A 20,365-nucleotide genomic window follows, 5' to 3' on the forward strand; every position below is an offset into this window, starting at 1 on the left:
ACAGGAAGTGTCTCGACCTGTACCGTTCCTCCTGATTTATCAGGTGGTTGTGGTTGAGGGGCGTTGCAGATGGAGAGGGAGGTTCCAGAGATGTTGTTTGGTAAAAATCACATGTTGCAATTTGAGAATAAACTCACTCATCATCTTGAGCAGATTCACCTAATATTAGCTTCTTGTCGAGTAGCAGGAAGTGCCGTTTAATAGGACTCAGATCAAAGCACCTCCTGTGAAGAGGCATCATCACCCACTTGTTTACGCTTATTGATTGACTCCAGCAGACTAACGCAACTCGTCTCAACTTCAAGGTTCCTTCGGCATTCAAAGCGATTGTTGTGAAGCCGTTTGACAGTCCCGCATCTTCATTCTCCATCCGTAGTGTTTCTGGCTGCAACGCTGGGCCTGTCTTGATTTCTTTGATTTCTCTACGTCAACACAAATGTTTACTAAGATGGAACAGACGGAGGAAAATGGACGAATGTTGGTAATTGCTCCCATCTGCTTGCGTGCAGTTGTCAATATCTCCCGTCAACCGGTGTCCAAGCTGCACTCCACATCGTCAATCCATCAATCCATCAGTCCATCCACCCATCCCGCCAGTCAGGCAGTTGGCACGACAGCCAGTTATTATCTCACACAAAATGATGTTTTATCATCAGATTTAGGTAAGAACAGAGATCACCCAAGATCATGAACATGGGTTTTTTTAGACAAATTTCATTGAAAATACCAAAACATTTTTAACTAGTAATTTCGAGGGGTTTCATAATTTAGATTCTAATTTGAAAACTGATCGAGATGATCTTTCATTTGCAATCATCAAAACCAGATTCTCCCAGTATTTTTTTCTCTCTCCACCCACAGACACACCAGAAGAAACACGTGCACGCCCACAGCTGCTTTCCAAGACACACAGATGTGCGCAGGAGGCCGAACCACTGACTGACACTTTGGGTTTGTTTTCTTTCTCAGACATCCTTTATTGATTTGTTACGGAAGAGGTTTTACTCGGGACAGATCTGAAAAACCAAACTTTGTAACAATTTGAACTTCTGTCTTTTGTTGTTGATTGTTGAATCCCCAAAGGGTGGTTCTTCCTGTTGGAATCTGGAATCTTGATTTTTAATAAATGTTCTCTGAAAATTGCCTCACCCTAACCTGCAGGAAAAGCCACCAGGACAGAGTAAATGGCATAGCTGTCTGTGCTGAAAAATGGTGTTTAAATTCGAAAAATCCCATCGAATGTTGACAAGTCAAATCAAACTGGGGATTTGGTGAATTGTGACACCCCTGGTCATCGCACAGGAACAACAGCTTGAAAAAAAAACATTCTGTGGCCTTAAGAGTTAAAGAGTGAACTTTCAGATGCTGCAACCTTTGGAAAAAAAAAAAAGAAATACCAAAGGAGACAGATGATGGAACAAGATTTAAGCTTTTTGCACCTTCTGCACTTTGACATGTCGGCGTCTCAGATGAAATCCCCTGCTTCTCCTCAGCTGTCTTCCTGCTCCACGGCCAATGAGCGCCGGGGATAGATCACAAACAGGAGACAGACTGGCCCCATTAGCCGGGTCGAACCATTACTAAGCTTGAAGTGTTTTTATGCTCCAAGATAACTGAGCTGTATGTGCAATGCTGTTTTTTTCCCCTCTAACATTAGTTTCCGGCCTGGACCTGTTACTCAAACGTCTTTTTTTTTCCTCCTCTGTAAGAGAACTTTGCCACAGCAGCTGACAGAGTGATATTAATCTTTTGAATTGCTCTGTTGACCATAAATCTAATAGTCTCCTGCCTTGAAGATAAGTCTGTTAAGCTGAGGTGGCCCGGGGATGAATATGGGTTCAAGTCCCATAAGATGCAGGTTCAGCCTTATCGATTATCCAGTCCCGTAACCCCAAGTGCCCTCTAACACTGATTGCCAGTAAAGCACCAGACTCCCCTCTTCTCCCCCTCGTCTCTGCATCGCTCTAACTTCATGTGGATGGACCTTCTAATCTTTTTATTCTCTTCTTTTTTTTTCTCGATGGCCACATCAGTGCGTGCCTGAACCTGATGGCAGGGTGGGGGTTTGGGGTGAAAGGGCCGCGGTGATCATGGGAGTGTGGAAAAGCCACCCGTGGTGCGAAGCAATCATAGCCGGCTCTCTATCATCCCGCCCCCCTCCGCTACCTCCATCCAACCCATCACCCCTCAACGTTGCCTCTCCTCTACCTTCCATTATTCCCACCTCACTGGTCAGAAAATTAGGGTGACACTTGGCGGCCCTCTCCCCTCTCCCCGCCCTTTTTCTCGCTTTCCTTCCACCTTCCCCTCGTTCTATTTCTCACCCATTACTCCCAGTTCACTGGTTGGTATATGGAGGGTGACACTGGGCCAATTCAATCTCTCGTCCCCGTCAGCCACTCAGCCTTCCTGAGTGGCGCAGCCCCCCCATCTATGGCCATACCCCTCCAGCGGGGTGTCACTCTGTTTTCTACACTTCACACCTCCCCTGCCCTCCTGTGCTACACAGGACTTTCTATTTCCTCATCTGTCACTCCTGTTTTCCATTTACTTGTCTTTTTTTTAGCTTACCTTTGACTTTTAAGTCCCCAGTGTCTCTGGGAAGGTGTTTCGAGATGGCCTTGTTGTGCTGGGATAGTGAAATGCTTTATTGTGCTGCTGCACCAGTTGAAATAGTTGATGTCTCAAGAAGGGCAGTGTGATTATACTATATCCTTTGATTTGATCGTGTTGGCTGATCACTTACATTGCAAGGCACGTGAATCACGTCATGACCTGAGTTCACAAACTCATCGCCAGGCTTCAAGCTATGAGTTGAACCTATCAGCGTCCTGTGAGGAACCTGCTGGCTGCAAGACATATTGTTTAGGTGCCGTAACCAGCGAAGGAAGCCGCTGTTATTTTGAAAACAACAGTGGCGTTTGCTTAAGAGGTTAGTGCTGCTGTAGTATCTGTCACATCACAACTGGAGAGCACTGAAGACCTTTCATGATGGATAAAGATGTTTTTGTTTTTCCCTTGACTGGCTTCAGTAAGAGTTTGATTTACCAACTGGCTCCTCACCAACGATGGTAGAGCTCTCCTAAATGTTGATCTGACTGGTTGCAGTTAGCCTGTGATCGACTCTAGATTAAATTCTGTCCCAACCCTAACACCAACAAACATGGCGGCGAGTGAACATGAGACACGATGGGGAAAGCAGGACAAGGACTCCAACAGGCCAAGACAAAACAAGGAGCTTGTACCTTTAAGGGTTGTTTCTCCTGCATGGACATGATTTGAGTATGGAAAGTCTTATCAATACCTGGATGTGAAATTACCTGTTACGGGATGTGAGATTTTGGTCGTATCGCAGAGCTCCATTGCAGTGAAAGCTGTGTGTTTTATGAGATAACGTAGCTGATGGGCCACTTGGAAAAAACCCCCCAAAAAACAGTCATTTACTACATTAAAGTGAGTGTTTTGACTTTGCCTTTGATGTATGATACTGTATAATGCAGATTGTCTAATAAACCAGCGTGTTTACTGCAGAATTACAGCTAAGCTTTGCAGACTGATATGTGCTAAGAGGCAGGGATTTCCCTCTTTGATTCCCTGAATGGCTCCAGGTCCGCTAAATTGACTTCAAGAGGAAGAAGCTTAAAGATTCAACTAATCTTTACCGATGCTGCTGTTTCCCTAATTATTTTGGCAGTGGATATTTGCTTTGCCTTCATTATAATGACTGTGGTTACATCATGTCAGGAAACACCTCTCATTAAAGCGGAGAAGCTCTTGTAACCTGCCTCTTGACAATGTAAGAAAGATCCATGGATTTACCCCACGGAGCTCGTTTCACTGCAACTCAGATTAGGAGTTAAGCAGCATTTGCATCACTTGGAGTATTAATAGGCTGAGTTGCAGCCAAAAACAGTGGTCTTACTCATTAATTGGAAAGTGCATCAGCCAGTTTCTGACTGCCGAATCCAAACTTGGAAAAAGGGATGGAAAAGCTGTCAAATTGGGAAGATGTATCATATTTACATCTGTGATGTACAGTCGGCCCTGTTTGTTTATCTTCGTTAAGAGAAGGAGAGGAGGTGGCTGGAAAGATTGTAGTTTGAGTGCAGTGTACAGGGACTCTGGCTACACACCTGCTTCAGCACCTGGCTTCTTAAATCTAACATCTACAACCACTTTCAGCCTTTAAGTGCTTGCTGATTGTAGCTGCTTCAACGCTGAAGGGGGGGGGGGGGCTCATACCCCATGAAATACTCAACCTCACACATTCATTTCCTGCCTTTTGTTTTATTTTTGTCCCCAACGTTGTGCTTTATTTATGTTAACAAAATATGCAGAAGTTAACAATATAAAATGGAAAATAATGTAGTACGGCTCTCAGGGATTCTCTATTGTTTTCAGATATTGATTTTCTGTGAAGTGATTTTCAAAGCTCATTTAATGTTATGCCTGCTGAGTCAACACACGTGTGTGCACGATTCACTCTCCCGTCCTCTTTTGTGTCATTTGTTTGAGGAAGTAACCTCTTTAAATGTGCATGTGGCACCTCTCATCAATGATAATTCATTTTGTTTTAATCACTTTATAAACCCCTGGGCTTTAATATCTTGTGTGTGTGATATTTCTGCTCATGCTCAGAACTTTCATTCAAAACCTGTTTCTCCTATCTGGAATGATTTCTAGAAAACATGTACATCTCAGCTGTTTTTGAAACTGAACACAAGAAACACAACAAAACATTGTAAACCTTGTAAAATTCTTTTTAAATAATGGCGGAAAACAAAAAACAATTATCTTCACAGTTTAAATGAATATACAAGCAAAATTGGGACAAAACAGTTTAATTCTTGTGCTTTTGCCGGTAGGTTATGCTCTGTTAACATTGTGAAATCAGCTAAAGCTGCTGTACTAAAGGGTGTTGTGAAACATATTCCCTTAGAGAAAATAATCTAATATTTTACCTTCTCCTCCTTTTTTCCCTTTAGCATCTGTGCGCTCCTTTAACCACATAGTTACTCCTTCTTTCTGTTTAATGCCAGATTGCCAGAGCCCGACCACTTTGTTTATTTTATTCCCAACTTGCAGGGATGTTTGTTTATCCTGCCTGGTGTGAGATGGCTCAGTCGTTGGGTAGGGAGGCTGCTTTGTAATCCAAATCAACCACTATGATGATAATGGTTTGGACTGAATTGGATGTCATCCCTGTGTGCTTTAGGCTTCCGTAACAGTTCTTTGAAAGGTGTGCTTACAAGTTTATTTCAAGTTCTATTGGATGCTGATTTACATTTTATTTTGAGATTTACTCTTTGAGCTACTCCTATGTCCTCAAATGTTAGACTTTTCAGTGAATGACTTTCCCTGTTCAGATTTTACTCCAGACCACGGTTTCTTTATCTTCCCCAGTGGTACTGTGGAAAATCAGGCCATTGACTTTGAATTAATTGGATAAAGCCATAATATGAATAATTTGGATACTTAAAGTCTAAAACGATTTGGGCCATTATGCATCTGAAAAGCAGAGGGCTTTCCTTTCATGGAAGATGTCCTGTTCTGCTATATACAGCACAGTATTTGTTCTTATGCATCCTGGCGTGCATACAGCCGACAGCACAATTAGATATCTCAGAGAAGAAAGATATGGCTCTTTGTAATGCATCTACTCTTTTGACACCAGACAGTTGGGGACCTGAGAAGACTTCAAAACCCCAGAACACCCAGTCTGGCTGACGTAGGATCTGTCACAGGGATGGAAAGGAACATTAAAACTATGCTGTACATGTAGTGTGCAAAGCACACCTGTAATGCCTGGTTCACCCTGACTGCCTGTCGAGGTCTCCTGTGTTGGTTCTGTTGCTCCTGTCAGGGAAGAAAAACTTTCTCATTAACGATTTTTTCCAAGTTTCTGATCGGATTTCGGTGACTTCTGCAAACTGTTAGCATGGCCCGAGCCACAGTTAGCCTGTGAAGAGGTCTTGAAGGTTGACAGCATCTTTAAATATTTATCAGGTGTGCATCTTGCAGGAGGCTATGTGTTTCCCACCGGAGTAAAGGGCACGTCAAAGGCTATATCTGGCCTATAGTGCTTTAGGATTCAGACCATGGTATTTCAGACTTTACCATCCTTGGCAGTGAAAGTATAATTCAAATGTAGCTGTTGTCAATTAGCCTCCAACAACACTGCATTCTGCACAAAGAACAAAAACAAACATGAAATGCTTGGTTTCATAATAAAGTTTATTCTATATTACAAATAGTATTTTGTTCTTGACTGCAAAATAGGAATGCATTATATTTACATACACAGGTATACAATTAATTATAACAAAGTTAGAGAAGCTCGCCTTATATCCCCCAGGTTCTGTTTTTATCTCTCGATAAGATACTCTTTATCTTTCAAATATGGTCTAGTAAAAGTCTTTTCTAGCATGTTTCTGTAACACCTGCTATAACACTGAGCTAGGAGGAAATTTTTAGTTCCTACAAAACGTTTGAAGGTGGAAACTTTATCTGTGCTCATGGCAACACAAGGTGGCTACTGGCAGACAACCTTTGTTGCAGGGGGGCGGGGATGGGGAGGAGGGAGAAATGAAAGACAGGATGTTAAACCGGGGGGCAGATTCACAATGACAGTCCAGGACTCTCCCCTTGTGTATTTTAACAACACACGGCTGTGAGGGGAAACTTTGGGTATCTAGACAGAGTATACACTGGCTACACGGATGAGACGTTCCCTTTGAAATTGTCTGAAGGTGTTTCAGTAGTACGTTTAACAGCGTTAACCTTGCATGAATTAATCTTCCAGTAATCAGTCCTTATTCCCCTCGTGTTCCAATAACAGATATGACTAGGTTTGATATGTTTACTACTTAACTTGTCCGGCAAACACCTTGTGAATGTACCCCTCCAAGTTGAAACAACAGACATTCATCGTACTGTATACCTGCAGACAGTAAAGAATGGACAATGACGTGGATATCTAACATACATTTGACACAATGGCTAAGAAAGAAACAGTCACTTGCCAAGTCTCCTATGAATCCTAATGTGCCTGTCTTCTTAAAAGTTGTGTTTATCTGTATGATAAATCACAAAATTGAACAGGATAGTAACACTTGTATTTTGTGATGCGCATGATGGCAAACTGACATTCTTTTGTTGCTTTTCACGAACTGGATAAAACATCTGTTTTTTTTTTAATGGATTTTTTTCTCCCATCTATAGTGACTTGAACCGGACTTTACTCAGAATGTTTCTTTTCTCTTCTGGACTCAACTAATGGAAAAAAAAAACAAAACAACTATTTAAGCAGTTATGATGAAATAACCGATCTAATGCAGCAGACAACTCTCAAAACAAGATGTGATAGCAGCAAAGACAGAGCAAGATTCAACTTGCATCTACTATGTAGCAGAACTCAAACCACAGAGGACACACAGCTGTCACAAAACACTGATGGTCTGTAATGGAGGGACAAGAAAATCAAAACAGCGTTCGATGTGAGATCCATCATCTTAAAATGAACAGTTGGCTTGTAAATGACTTTAAAGTCCCTAGTAGAAGTAGAAGTATATAAATATCTTTGAGCAAGGCAGTTCCATTTCATACCATCCAAATAGGTCAACATGCAAGGGTATATAATATCTGTTTTATTTAGCATCTAACACTTCACAAAAACCATGGGCATGGGGTTCTGCAGTAGGATAAAGGTTCCACCTTAAACGAAAGTTATAGTTTTTATTACATGAACAATCCACTTTTTCCATCTCGATTCTTCCAAGCAAAAGAAAGATAAAAGAACACATCCACATCATCATTGCAAGGCTTAATTTTCTTATTTTTCACTTTTTTTTTAAATAAGTTTCTTAAATTGTTTACGTTTTACATGCGCTTAAAAAGCCAATAAAGGACCCAAGGTGGACCTAGGGCGGTCTTCACACATTCACATCACCACATGGGGCACGTTGTCAAGGCAAAAGAAAGGGCAGAGGTCAAAAGGTACGGAGGACGCCTCCATCAGGTCTCTTTCAATCGCTCTCTCCAACAAGTCTTATCTACTTTAATGTCTATCATTTTCTGTTTATCCTGCCCTGATGCTCGCTTCTTGTTCTGTTCCTGCTCTGCTTTATCAGATTTTTTCTTTTTTTTTTCTTCTTTTTTTTTTTTTTTTTTTTGAGGCTTGGAGAAGGCCGCCCCCTGCCGCCACTGAGGACAACTACACTAATACAGACAAGAGCGCCTCAACAGTTACACACTCAAGAGTTGGGGTTTTTGCCGTATGCAACTAGCTACCGTCTCCAACGCTTGTGCAAAACAAAAGAAAACTGGTAGGTCAGGAGCCGGACACGAGGGCGAACGGTGTGCCGAGAGCTGGAGAGACCCGGGACGATGGAAAGAGAAAGGAGGATCAGATCACCTCGCCCACAGAGCCTCTCACCCCGACACACTGAGGTCAGAAAAATCACACAGGTTTCTTAAAGTTCCAGTCACAATATTTTTTTTTTGTTGTCCCAGAAGTGGTTGTCTTTTACATAGTCCTTTTTTTTTTGTCAGTTCCTCAGTGGCACTTTACAAATACATTTTTGACCATTTTGAAAATTTCAAGCTCCTTTGGTTTTTGGCTGACCGACTAAGTCCATCTTGTTTGATTTCCCCGCACATAAGTCTTTAAATAAGAACATCCTGGGAAAGAAGTGCTACTCTCACCTTTAGGGAGCAGTCAGCCATCATCTGGCTGCACTGTGTTGAATCATTCTTCTCATTTTTCATGATCAAGCAGTTTCTTAACCAGTACATTTCAGTCAGCTCTTCCCTTTACCCCCCTCCAGGGTCTGGTAGATATCTGGGCAGTCAGGATCTTGGGCAGCTGCTGATTGTGTGTGTATCTGTGCGTGTGTGTGTGCTTTGATAGACCGTCGCTGTGGCGGCACAAGATTGGAAGTGGCAAGAGCCAGACAAAGACTGCTCCTGGTGTTGGGATTAGCAGTCAAAACACTGTCTTCCAGAGTCGTTTGTGTGCTTCTTACAGAGGATCCAACTTGGGTCGGGGCCTCCAGGTGTTTGTATCTAATAGGTTAATTTTGCAGTAGCCACATAAGCCAGATGGAAGCAGAAATCATGAGCATTTTCTTTGAAGTAAATGTATGCTGGGCGGGGAAAAATGTGCGAATGTTGCAAAGGGGGTATAGATCAGGGATGCTGTGGTTTGTAAAGTTTTAGCGTCAGTCACATTTCAATAAAGGAAAAGTTCAGAGAAGCACTAATCCTTCCCTACCCCCATCAGTCTTTTTCTTAAATACAACTCCAGCTACATTGAAAGAACACAAGAACATTCAAGGTTTGCCTGGACTCGCCCCAAATGTCGCAGATATGTATGCTTCGCTTGTAGGTACAGTGTAAACTTGGCAAACCATCCTTGCATTAATTTTCTTCAGAGGTGTTCATTTGGCTTGCAGTCATCATTGATGGTTCCTCTTGATTCCATATGTTGAATATAGAACTACAATAAACTGGACTCTAGAGATGATCTTAACTATCCTATTTTTGAAAAAAGTTCTCAACAAAATGGACACCCACTCCTGGTGGTTTTTAAAGAATTACCTATCAGTGTAAATTCTTGAAGGCAACATAAAAATGTTTTTTCCCCTCTTTTCTTCCAGCAGGGGGACTGAAGTATGCCAATATGGCCAGCTTTCAAGCAATCGCCCCTTGAAGCTCTCCCTGTGGTGAAGCTGAGGGATCCCCCGCATTGCACTGTGGGAGACGCCAAACCTCAGCCCCGAACCACCCCTCGGATAAATTCAGGTAAACTAGTCTATGCAGCAGAGTGGATGAGGAAAACAAAAATATTTTCTCGGGGGAGAGGAAGCAGAAAAAAAGGTCAAGGAAGAAGTCATCTTTGAAAGGCGGAGGGAGGAAGTCACATGATGAAAAAAGATGGGGACAGGTCTTCGCTCAGGCACGGCTCGGTTTCTGATGGGGTCTCTTCCCAGTGCGCCCTGGGAAGTGCGGTCCTCAGCTCTCCAGACTCATGAAGGCCACCACCTGCTCCAGCTTGAAGGCCAGCCTCTGTTTCCTGGCTGCATCGTCCTGCTCCAGTGCACACACAATCTGCCGGCAGGACAGTGAGGTAAACACACACACAAGCAAACACACACACACACACACACAAACACATTACTGAAAATGCTCAACGTAACAAAACTGCAATCGGTTCAGATATTTCATCATGTTTTCTTTCTTATCAAATTATACTGTAGAAACTCTAGAAGCAGCTAAAATAATAAATACATCAGAAAGCTATCTTTTCAACTCTAAATGTTCAAAATAATATAGGCTTCAAAAGTGGCTTCCTCCTTTTGAGGACAGCAGCTTCAGTCAGCTTGGATACACAGTTGTTAAGAGTAGATTCCACTGGAAACATAGCATCAGTCCAGTTTCATGGTTGTTCACAAAGGTGTGCCACAGGGTTCTGTTCTAGGACCACCTTTTAAATACAATTATTGTGAATGCATTGGCTGATGAAGTTTTGTTTTTGGTTCAACTGAAATACATATTACTGCTTTTCATGGAACACCAATTGAAAGAGTAATGTCCCAGCACAATTTTATTCTTGGAAAAATGCATAACACGGATGCCTTTCCTTTTTTTCAGGATGGACATTGAAATACATAAAAACTGCAGTGAATCCTGGTGACAGCTGCTAGTCTTCACAGAGGAGCAAGCTACACACTTTTGGGGAGATGACTTTGAAGCCTACAAGTGGTGAGTCTTAATGAACATGTCTGCCTAACTTTTCACAATTGTCCTCTCACTGAATCCCAAATCCACATGGGTAAAGCCAGTTGATGAAGATGTTCCTACAGTTATCTTAATAACCTTCAGTAGGTAAAAGTAACATTACAAGCACCATCTGTTACTTTCTGGATTTTCTTAAACACCCTGGGCTTTGGCTGAATATAACCATCTGATTGGTGGAGTGTGCTGGACTTGTACACAGACTGAGAATTTGATTCAAGACACTTCTCAGGACAGAAAAACTAAATTAAAACAAGTGCATTTGTTGGTCTACTTTCATTAAAACAATAAAGCCAGTTTGCTAGATTGAAGGTTGGCAAGGACAACTTTTCAGTGGAGTGTTCCTTTTACTCTTCTTGTCCAAAAAAAATCCAAAACATCAGTGGTAAGAATTCTTACATAATAAGTGTGGTAAGTCTCAGTATTACATACCTCCTCAGTGTATTTTCCCACATAGGAGTAAATCTCACTGAGAGAGCTCATGCTGTTGAACTCGTTCATGTGCATCCGTGACTGTTCCGCCAAGTAGGCATTCATGTCCTGGTCGCTGATCGCTGGCATCTTATTAATGTCTGAGTAGTACCTAGTGGAAGGAATGAAACAAAGAATAAACACATTAAGAGTAGGTGATGATGGAATACTGTGCTGTGTTGTAACGTTGATAGTGCTGCTGTTGTCCTCAGAGCTCATTACCCCTCGCAGTACTTAAAAGATATCTAACGACTGCATGTTGCACCAAGGCAACAAGTGTTTTTGCATGACTGAAATGGAGTCATGTAGACACTGAAAGGCCTGAGATTTCAACCTTGAACACCACAACAGAACACATACACTGCACCGAGGTAAGGGTAATCAGTCACTGTCAGCAGCAGCTGTGTTGCCTCTATCAACTATGTTAATTAAAGTTGGCTATTTACATATTAAATTCCTGTAGCTGCAGCCGCTCGAGAACAGGCCTGGTGTTTGGATGGATATTTCTGGGCATGTGTGAGGGAGAGAGATGCATTTGCCAAGGAAGCACGTCTTCAGAGTAAACTGAGCAAAGGGAAAGGCAGGTGGGTGTTGCTCATAGCCTTTGCTCAGAGGTCACACACGCATCAACACCTGTTCAGTGCTGGAGGGCAGTTGTGGGGAGCTCCTGGCAAGGGACTGTTACTGCAGAGACCAGGTGTGCTTGTTTTTACAAACAAAACTAAATCTTTAGCTTGTCCTGAGACTTGTTCAAGTACACTTTGTAGGTCTGAAGTTAATTAATTGCTATTTTTGCACAGTTGTGAAATGTGCATTCAGGGAGCAATAATGTGAAGATCAATTTTATGGCCACACCATCCAAATATTTTCTAACTGTCAAATACAAGAAGCTACTGTGAAATATTAAATATCCTTCAAATACTGGCAGCCAGTAGAAAATCTTTGCCTTTAGATGAAAGGACTATAAATGTTAGCTTTCCAAATATACCAATCCATATGCAAACAGTCATGTAAATGAATACTGTTATGACAGCTGTGATGGATTTGTCATTGTCTAGAGACCATCAAGTCCCACATCAAATTCAAGGAAAGTGTCAATATCTCACTAACCCGCTTCACTTCACAGCCCAAAATTAATAACATCAACATACTGTAGCAAGTCAAAAGCTCTGTGGGATATCATTTCTCTGCACTGCTTCAAATATAAAAATAAATAAATAACTAAAACTGCTGAAAATGCACACTTGTCCAGTTGTTGACTCGTGTCATTAACGTTTGAAGTGGTTTTCTGTGTAGACTGACTGCAGCATAGTTAAAGCTCACTGTCTCCATGGGTTCTGTCTCTTGAAAAAGCAGCAGAGATTTCCTTTGTGAGACACAAGCTTCCATTAGCTCGCTCTCCAGGTAAGGACGTCCTATCCTTACAATTAAGCTGTAGCGTAAAGGAGAGAAGTGAGCAGGACATCTCTGTAGTGTCCACTTTCTCTCCTCTCCTGCTGCAGTCTTCTTTCATAGCCGCTGCATTCTGCCCTTTAAATCCTCTCCCTGGCATGACCCTTAACTTTGTCACAGTTGGACAACAGAGTGGAACAGCACCAGATCCACCCTAACTCAGTCATGACTATATTACTGAGGCTTTTCCAAGTGAATAACGCAGTTCCACTGTGGTGTGTTCACTGATGATGATACTGCTCCACCAAACTTGCAACACAGGCAGGATATAGATACACTACAGCACAGTGGGATGTTTCTATTTAAACAAACAGTGAAATGTTTGGTCTTTAAAAACAGTGTGTACACACAAATCTCTGAGTGAACCAAGTGTGTTATTGAAAATTAGATCTCCTGTCTTGTATTGATCATATAGTGGATCTAAGTGCTAGTTTAATATTGTGATAATACCTGTCACCTGTCAACACAGATCATTTTTCTGCTTACAGTTTCCAAACATATCCATGTATCAGAATCAGAATCAGAATCAGAAAAAGCTTTATTGCCAAGTACGATGTTACACATACGAGGAATTTGTTGTGGTGATATTGGTGCATGCATCAAATAACTATTAAGTGAAAATATAACAAATTAACAATATAAACTATTTAAAGAATAGAAAATATAACAAATTAACAATATAAACTATTTTAAAAAGTAGAAAATATAACTATACAATATAAATATATATACACAATCTGTTTTTTGGGTAAAAATCAGCAGACCAAATTCCACACACTGCAGACACGCACAGGATGAATGAGTACGGTCCTGAGCCAAAAGCTCCTCATTTGGTTTCACCCATTCAAGCAGGGCACATATATTCTTGTCCGGAGGTCTGCCTTGTGACGAAGCAGCCAGCACATAAATACTCTGACCGCTTCACACTTCCCCATCTTTTATTCGCCTTCCCTGCTGACAAATAAATTTAATGAAACTCTCATTTTACTAAATTACTGACATCTACTGCATGCTATTCTCTCTCCCTCTTTTTTCTTTATCCTCACACACGTCTGCACCCTCCAAACACACTGACTCCTCTGCACTGTAGATCTCGAGCCCAGGGCGCCTCCATCCATTCCCACTGTGTTGTAATTTGGATTGTGTTTCATGGCCCATAGATCACAGTGCTACAGTCGCATTGTGTGTGTGTCGGAATGAAACATGGTTAATGTAGTTTTCCTGATGTTTTCACTAACATAAGAGCCCACCCCCACCCCCCCACACACAAACACAGACATTTCCTCCCTTCACCAATGCAGTTTTTGGTGTGTGCACATGTTCTCACCTCTCTACCCAGTTCTTGTAGCTGGGAATGTCCTTGGCATAAAGCAGCTTGTTGGAGGGTGAGTCCTTCCCAAGGCGGTGTTCTGAGGTGGAGCAGGAGTCCATGAAGGTCTGGGCCACTACGGACAGACAGGCATCTGTGATGCTGCTCTTATGTATGTCAAACACAAACTGGGGGTTCTTGATCACATTCACCCAGAAACGCAGAGGTAGGCTGCAGAGAGGAGGAAAGAAGAACAAAGTAGTTGGGGATTATTGAAATTCAAAACATTTCCTTTTCATTACAGTTTATTAATGTTATGCTGGTGTGCTGCAGCCAGTCTCCATTAAAATGGATTTTTCCTGAAATGTTAATGTTCAATAGCTTATATTCCTACAATAAGAAATGCTAATGTTGTGGATCTTTTAACTTGTTTTGCAGTAACTGAAATTGCACCACAACCTGTAAACAAAGCCTCTAATGAGCTAATAAGACAAAATTGCTTATAACATTTTATGCATGTTAATGTACTCTGCTGTGTGAGGCCTCCTGCTCCACAAAATTACTTTTGCACCGATTGCTCAGCACCATCTCAGTGACAGACTGCTCAAACAGAGGAACAAATAGTGTAAAGTAAAACAACAGGCTGTGTCCGGTTGAACTGCTCTCAGATTAAGTCCCTAAATGCCATTTTTATATTTGCTACAGCCAGTCAGGCAATAGACATGAGCATATTATGCGCCAGAAGGGGGACGAGGCTTCATTCACTTTGCAAAGCTAGTACACAAGCCCTGCTGTTGCCGATTGTGCTCTATTTGATGTGTGTGCTCAATTCAATAAAGCCTTTATCTTTAAAACCAGGTGGTGGCTGGCTCTCATTTTTTCCCGCAGTGTCCAGGGGTCCTCGCTGGGGGCCGCACAGTGACACAGTTCATATTGCCTTGTTTGCGCAAACGGGTCCTATTTTGTGCCTGTCCAGAATAATAAAAATATACAAGTCTGTTTATTTGCTGGGCTTGTTTCTGCCAAAATGAATAGATACAGGGCCAGCTTTATCTGTGTGTTGCAGTGAAAGGGCTCAGGTGGTATTAAGAAAGAGCTGAGTGTTACTTGGATCTCTGTATCTTTACCATTCTTTGGGCTATGTGCTTTTAGCTGATGTTGCAAAAATCAAACAGGAAAGACACTGCAGTTTAGCCTGCATGGGAGTTTCTCTGTGTGGCACAATATCAAAGGATGGGGGAAAAAAAATAATGCAATCATTTAAATACCACCGGTTCTCCCCTACCATCCCTCTCAGCATTTATCCTTGCACAACCACCCACAAAGCCATTCAGATGTACAATCTAACAAAAGAGGATTTGGAATCAGAGGAAGAAAAAACTCTGCATTATGACTTCAAAATTAATCTAAGCAAAGAATCTAGTGGGATTATGTGCAGGGATCAGAAGGATATTAACACCACTGCTGTGCCCCCTTGATTGTTGACAATCTGCCCCAGCTGCCCTGAGCTTTGAGGTATGTGCTGTTCCAATCAGCGGTGGACACTAAAATGATGAGGCTCTGCATTCAAAACGATCCCCATAATAACATCGTCATACTATCTATTGTGTTGAGCACTGAATTTCTGCAGCAGTTAACTCACGCTGACTAGTTTAAGGAATATGATGGCCATGATCAGTCCTTTTGGGATTAGGTTAAATATCAGCTGCCAAGATCAAGGGCATCTCTGATCCTAGAGGTATTACGCTGGCGGAGTCAGAAAAAGCCCTTTTATTAAAAGTCTATTGCTCTCTCCAGACTACAAAGTGCCTTATAGATAGAAAAGGAACAAACCCCCCCAAAAAACTATATATTTACCTGGCACTCTAAGGAGAATTTGGTCATTTAGGCAAAAGCAGTTTTATTGACTGAATAGTGGTTGATGAAGGAAGACAACACTGGCCATTAAATCAACTCCCCTAATCCTCATCATTTTGCCGAGATTACCAACCAGTATTGACTAAACTTCCTAATTCGAAGCAGCAAAACAGCCTTACTACTGCAAGATCTTGTAGTTCTAAATATTTCCTCAGGCACTATACTGCAAATAAAGACAACAAAAGGAACAGCAGATCTCCCTGCAGCCCTTCAGTAACATGCACTGATTGACACTTTGAGCCTCCGACTCTCCAGTTGTGGGATGTTGTCCCATTCCTAATGAAGTAGCTCACCATTGGCAGGAAAAGGGTCACAGATGTTGTGATCCAGGGCATCCCATTCGAGGCATTACAGCACGGACAGGGAACTGACTAAGCTTGACCTTTTTGATGCAGCGGCGTAAGGTTCAAATTAACAGCTTTATAAAGGTGACCTGACTTGGCACCGTTTCAACTGGACCTTGGTAGACAGAAGGGAACGACCTTTCATGTGAATAGGAAGTTGCAATCCACTACTGAACAAGCTGTGTGCCTGGACAAAAGAGCTTAAAAACAATTTGAAAACTTTGTTTGAATAACACTGCATGACTTAATAATGATATAATGAGATAATTAGCCTAACCTTAAAAGTCCTAGTGATGCCATTTACAATGTGAGTGGGCTGAGGATTGTGTCATGACAGCACATAGGCCCTTATCTGCATGCAGAACAGAGGGACGTGTGTGCCAGTTTCGCACAATAATTAAAATTCTGTCTGTTGCATCCCGTCATGACAAACACACGGTGCAGACGGAGACATAGACACACACCAAATACAGAGGAGTGAGGGTGATAGGGGACATTGACACGCTGCCGCTAATCCAAAAGATACCATCTGGAGATGCTCTCGGAGCCAGAGACTCATGCGTGCACACACTTACTGTACACGCATACAGATAGACATTACAACTTTGTCACACAATTCAGATACAGCTAACAATTTTACAGAATTTTAACTTGCACAGTTGAAATTCTGGGACTCGTAACAGTTTACTAAGTGATGGCTATCATTGAGGGGCCACATAATATCCTGGGCTAGAATAAATCCTGGATGCCATCTTTAGGTTACTGTTAGCCGTCAGTGTGTGTGTGGAATGAATCAATGGAAATCTGAAATATACAGCTCTGAAAGCAATCAAGAATCATGACAACTATTTTGATATGATAATAATATAAGAAGCACACAGGCTGAAGGAAAATCAACATAAGAATGTGCAGTGATGGCAGGGAAACCCTAAAGGGGAGGTGGGAGGTAGCTGTGGCGTGTAAAGGCTCTGGTTGGAGTTAATGGCATGTATGATGACGATGGGTAGGTTTAATGGGATGGGCCCCAGCATGGGAGGGGTGCTGGCATTATTATTCTCTCCCATCAGACTAAAATGAAGGCTTTTGTTGCAGCCAAGATTGCACTCTTTTAAGACGATTAAAGGTTATGGGTAAAGCGCACACGGCGAGAAGCAAAAAAGACACGCAGCCATACGCACATCCCACACTGAGAAGATATCTGTGGTGGCATCAGCACAAACTGTTGTGTGCAATCTAAGTGGCTTTTTTTGTGATGGTGTGTTATGATAAATTGCTACTCATTCACAGCCCTCTAGTGAGAGCCCATTCCATTAAAAGTCTAATGTAAGAGCGAGCCGTTGCGCTCTCAGAAAACACTTAACACACGCTGCAAATGGCCCAATAACGCAGTCGCTGGAAAGGACGAAAATTAGGACCATAGCGTAAAGTAAATAATGTTTCTCCCCCTTCTTTAGCTTCTCCTTGCACGTACCTCCCTCCATCTCTCTATTTGTCCCTTGATGCACATCAATTTTATCCTCCTATCTCCGTGGTTCCCCCGGGCCTTGGGCTGAGTGATGCATGCTGGGATCTTGGCAGAGGCCAGAAGGCTAATGAGATATTAGTGTGCGTTTAACTCCCACTGAGTTCACTTCCCTTTCTTCACCTTTTCATTTCTCTCCTTGCCACGTTCCGGTGCACTGTTGGTTATTTAACCCCTACCAACCTCTAAAGGTGGACTCACAGAGGTCAGTGTGGTCTAAATTAATCAGTTGATATTAATTTAGAGGTGCACTTCCTCCACCTGGGAGCGTACATTTGTCACTATGGAGATTTCCACAGTGACAGGCGTTTTTTGGCCCAGTTATCCATGATAATAGATGGTGAGTCTTGGCAGCCAATTGGATTAGCCCCTTGTGGTTGGCTTTAATGAAGATTACACGCCCCTGTGGTTAATGGATATTAGGAAGGGAAGAGGCGTGTGGTGAAGCTTGGCACTGACACGTGGTGATACCAGGGCAATGCCATGTGAAATGTGCCAAAATGTACTGATTATGTCTGTGGTGCCTTAAACAACAGAACAGCAGAAAGAAAGGACCATGAATGGAGCAAAAGGCACCACACTGGTGAACAAATAATGAAATCAATTTTGTGTCCATCAAAGACCAAAGCCTGGTACTGTATGTCATGGTGTGTGTTCATGTTTCTGTGTTTTGCACGAAGACTCAAATGCTGAAAAACTGCTCCACTCACCAGTTGCTCTTCCATGTGTGTCGGACATGCGGGTCATGGATATTGTGTTTGTCGGCCTGCTCGTCCAGGAAGTCAAACATGTATTTGATGGCCAGTGGCAGGGCACTGCCTCGATGGGCCGTGCTGAAGATGGTTTCAAACAGGTCGTCCACAAACTTCTGTAACGTACCCTACAGAGGAGGCAGAGGAGATGGAAAACTGATTACAGGGAGCACTAAACCAGGTATCTGTTCATTCCAAACTCAAGAATAGTGACTAATACAAAATATGACAATGCACAGAACTATACAGAACTTTGCTAGTCTATAATTTCAGCATGTTAAGTCAGCATCTATATTAAAAGGGATTCCACAGAGCCAGTCAATCTGCAGACTGAAAGACTGGCATGAACTTGTGTATATTTTACCTGCATGAGGTTATGACTTGTGCAGTGCATGTCCCCTAGCTCCGATGTTTACGTGTCTGACTCCTATCTCACAGACCCGGCCCCTAAATCTGCTCGCTGCTTTGATGGGGGAAATTGTTATTTCACAGCTGACTTTTAATAATATCTGGGAACAGGAGGCGCATCTCCTAAGCCTCTTTGTGCTGCCGGATTAGCTCCCACACTGCACCATTGACCCTAATTTGATTTAATGTTGGCGACTTTAAGGAGGAGGAGGAGAAGAGAGAGGAGACACAGAGTGAGAGAATCTAATCCTCTTGTAAAGAATGAGCTGATGGGATGCACGGGAGAAGGCGAGAGCGAGGGATGGAAATGAAACGACAGAGGTTTCCTATCAGGAGAAGAGGCCATTGAGTGTGGCAGATGAGGTGTGTACAGGCACTGGCAAATAAAAATCCAATTTGGGTTGGAGCGGGTGACCGAATCTCAGAGTCAAGAGAGGCAGAAGAGAGTGGGAGGAGAGAATCCTGTTAGTCCGACAATCACGGCTATAATTCTAATGTGGCCCACATTCCCGACAGCTTATCGTTTTTCTGCGAAGAGGGAATCTCATATCTCTTTATCAAGCCCACGTGCCGTACGAGTGGCAGTCTGCATTAGCTGGCAAGGGAATACCTACAGTTCTAAGTGTGTGCAGACACCAAAGCGTGTGTATGTGCCTACAAGTGTTGAGGCTGACATTTTACGTCATCCTCTATCTCAAGGGGGGCATGTGCACCAACACTGTCATCATCAACAGGGTTTTCTTGTTCCCTGGTGGAGATGAGGCTGCCAACATGCCCCCCATGACCATCTACCCCGTCATTAGATCGCACTATAAACACACTGTGTCATCTGGATGTTTTGATGGCATCTGCCTCCAAAGCAAACAATCAGAACATGGGATGGAGCCCGAAACGAAAATAGGGAGATGAAGAAAAGATGGACACGCACACACACACACACACACACACTCTTGAGTGCGAGCATAGAAAATGTAATCCTTCCCCGTTGCCCCTCTGCTCTCCACACACGTGAACACGCCCTGTACCCACACTCCGTCAGAGTGACACTGATGGAGCTAATATGAGAGACGTCAGCGGCGTTGCCAGGGAGAGGTATTTATTGGCAAGGTGAAAGCCAAACGCAGTCAATTACACTGCCTGTCTGCCCAATCATTCCTCACCGAGAGAGATGGCCGGCCAAGATAAACTGGTTATTTCACGAAAAACAATCCATCTGGAAAGATGATGTGCTGTCTGCAGTCAGGAGCCACCTTCCTGCTCTCTGGAATCGGATAATGGCAGGGAAATGGAGCAGCTCACAGGGGCCGAGAGGTGACGTGCACATGTGTGTAGGTCTACGGAGGGCTGCACGGTATGTGTCATGGTGACGGCTGCTCCTTCCTCCCATCCTACCCCC

At 42.8% G+C, this 20,365-nt stretch overlaps 1 protein-coding gene and 1 long non-coding RNA gene across 6 annotated transcripts in view; one reads left to right on the forward strand and one right to left on the reverse strand.

Annotated features, from left to right (window-relative positions):
- Window positions 1-11,201, forward strand: part of LOC119032405 — an 85,384-nt gene extending 74,183 nt beyond the window's left edge. For 2 of the 4 annotated variants that reach the window (XR_005078886.1, XR_005078883.1), the window contains exons 3-6: window positions 510-662; window positions 862-951; window positions 8,175-10,126; window positions 10,651-11,201. This is a non-coding gene — a long non-coding RNA (uncharacterized LOC119032405). The remainder of the gene's footprint in view (window positions 1-509; window positions 663-861; window positions 952-8,174; window positions 10,127-10,650) is intronic. The other 2 variants (XR_005078885.1, XR_005078884.1) reach the window with 2 other exon arrangements.
- The window catches only part of plxna4 (plexin A4), a 230,963-nt gene continuing 218,728 nt past the window's right edge, over window positions 8,131-20,365 (reverse strand). For both annotated transcript variants that reach the window (XM_037121531.1, XM_037121530.1), the window contains exons 29-32: window positions 18,520-18,689; window positions 14,045-14,257; window positions 11,227-11,377; window positions 8,131-10,107 (exon numbers count right to left, since the gene is read on the reverse strand). In XM_037121531.1, coding sequence (XP_036977426.1) covers window positions 10,012-10,107; window positions 11,227-11,377; window positions 14,045-14,257; window positions 18,520-18,689 — 630 coding nt within the window. In that variant the 3' untranslated portion in view covers window positions 8,131-10,011. The remainder of the gene's footprint in view (window positions 10,108-11,226; window positions 11,378-14,044; window positions 14,258-18,519; window positions 18,690-20,365) is intronic.

This window comes from Acanthopagrus latus, chromosome 14 (genome assembly GCF_904848185.1).
Source record: "Acanthopagrus latus isolate v.2019 chromosome 14, fAcaLat1.1, whole genome shotgun sequence".
In the NCBI taxonomy this organism is placed as follows: Eukaryota; Metazoa; Chordata; class Actinopteri; order Spariformes; family Sparidae; genus Acanthopagrus; species Acanthopagrus latus.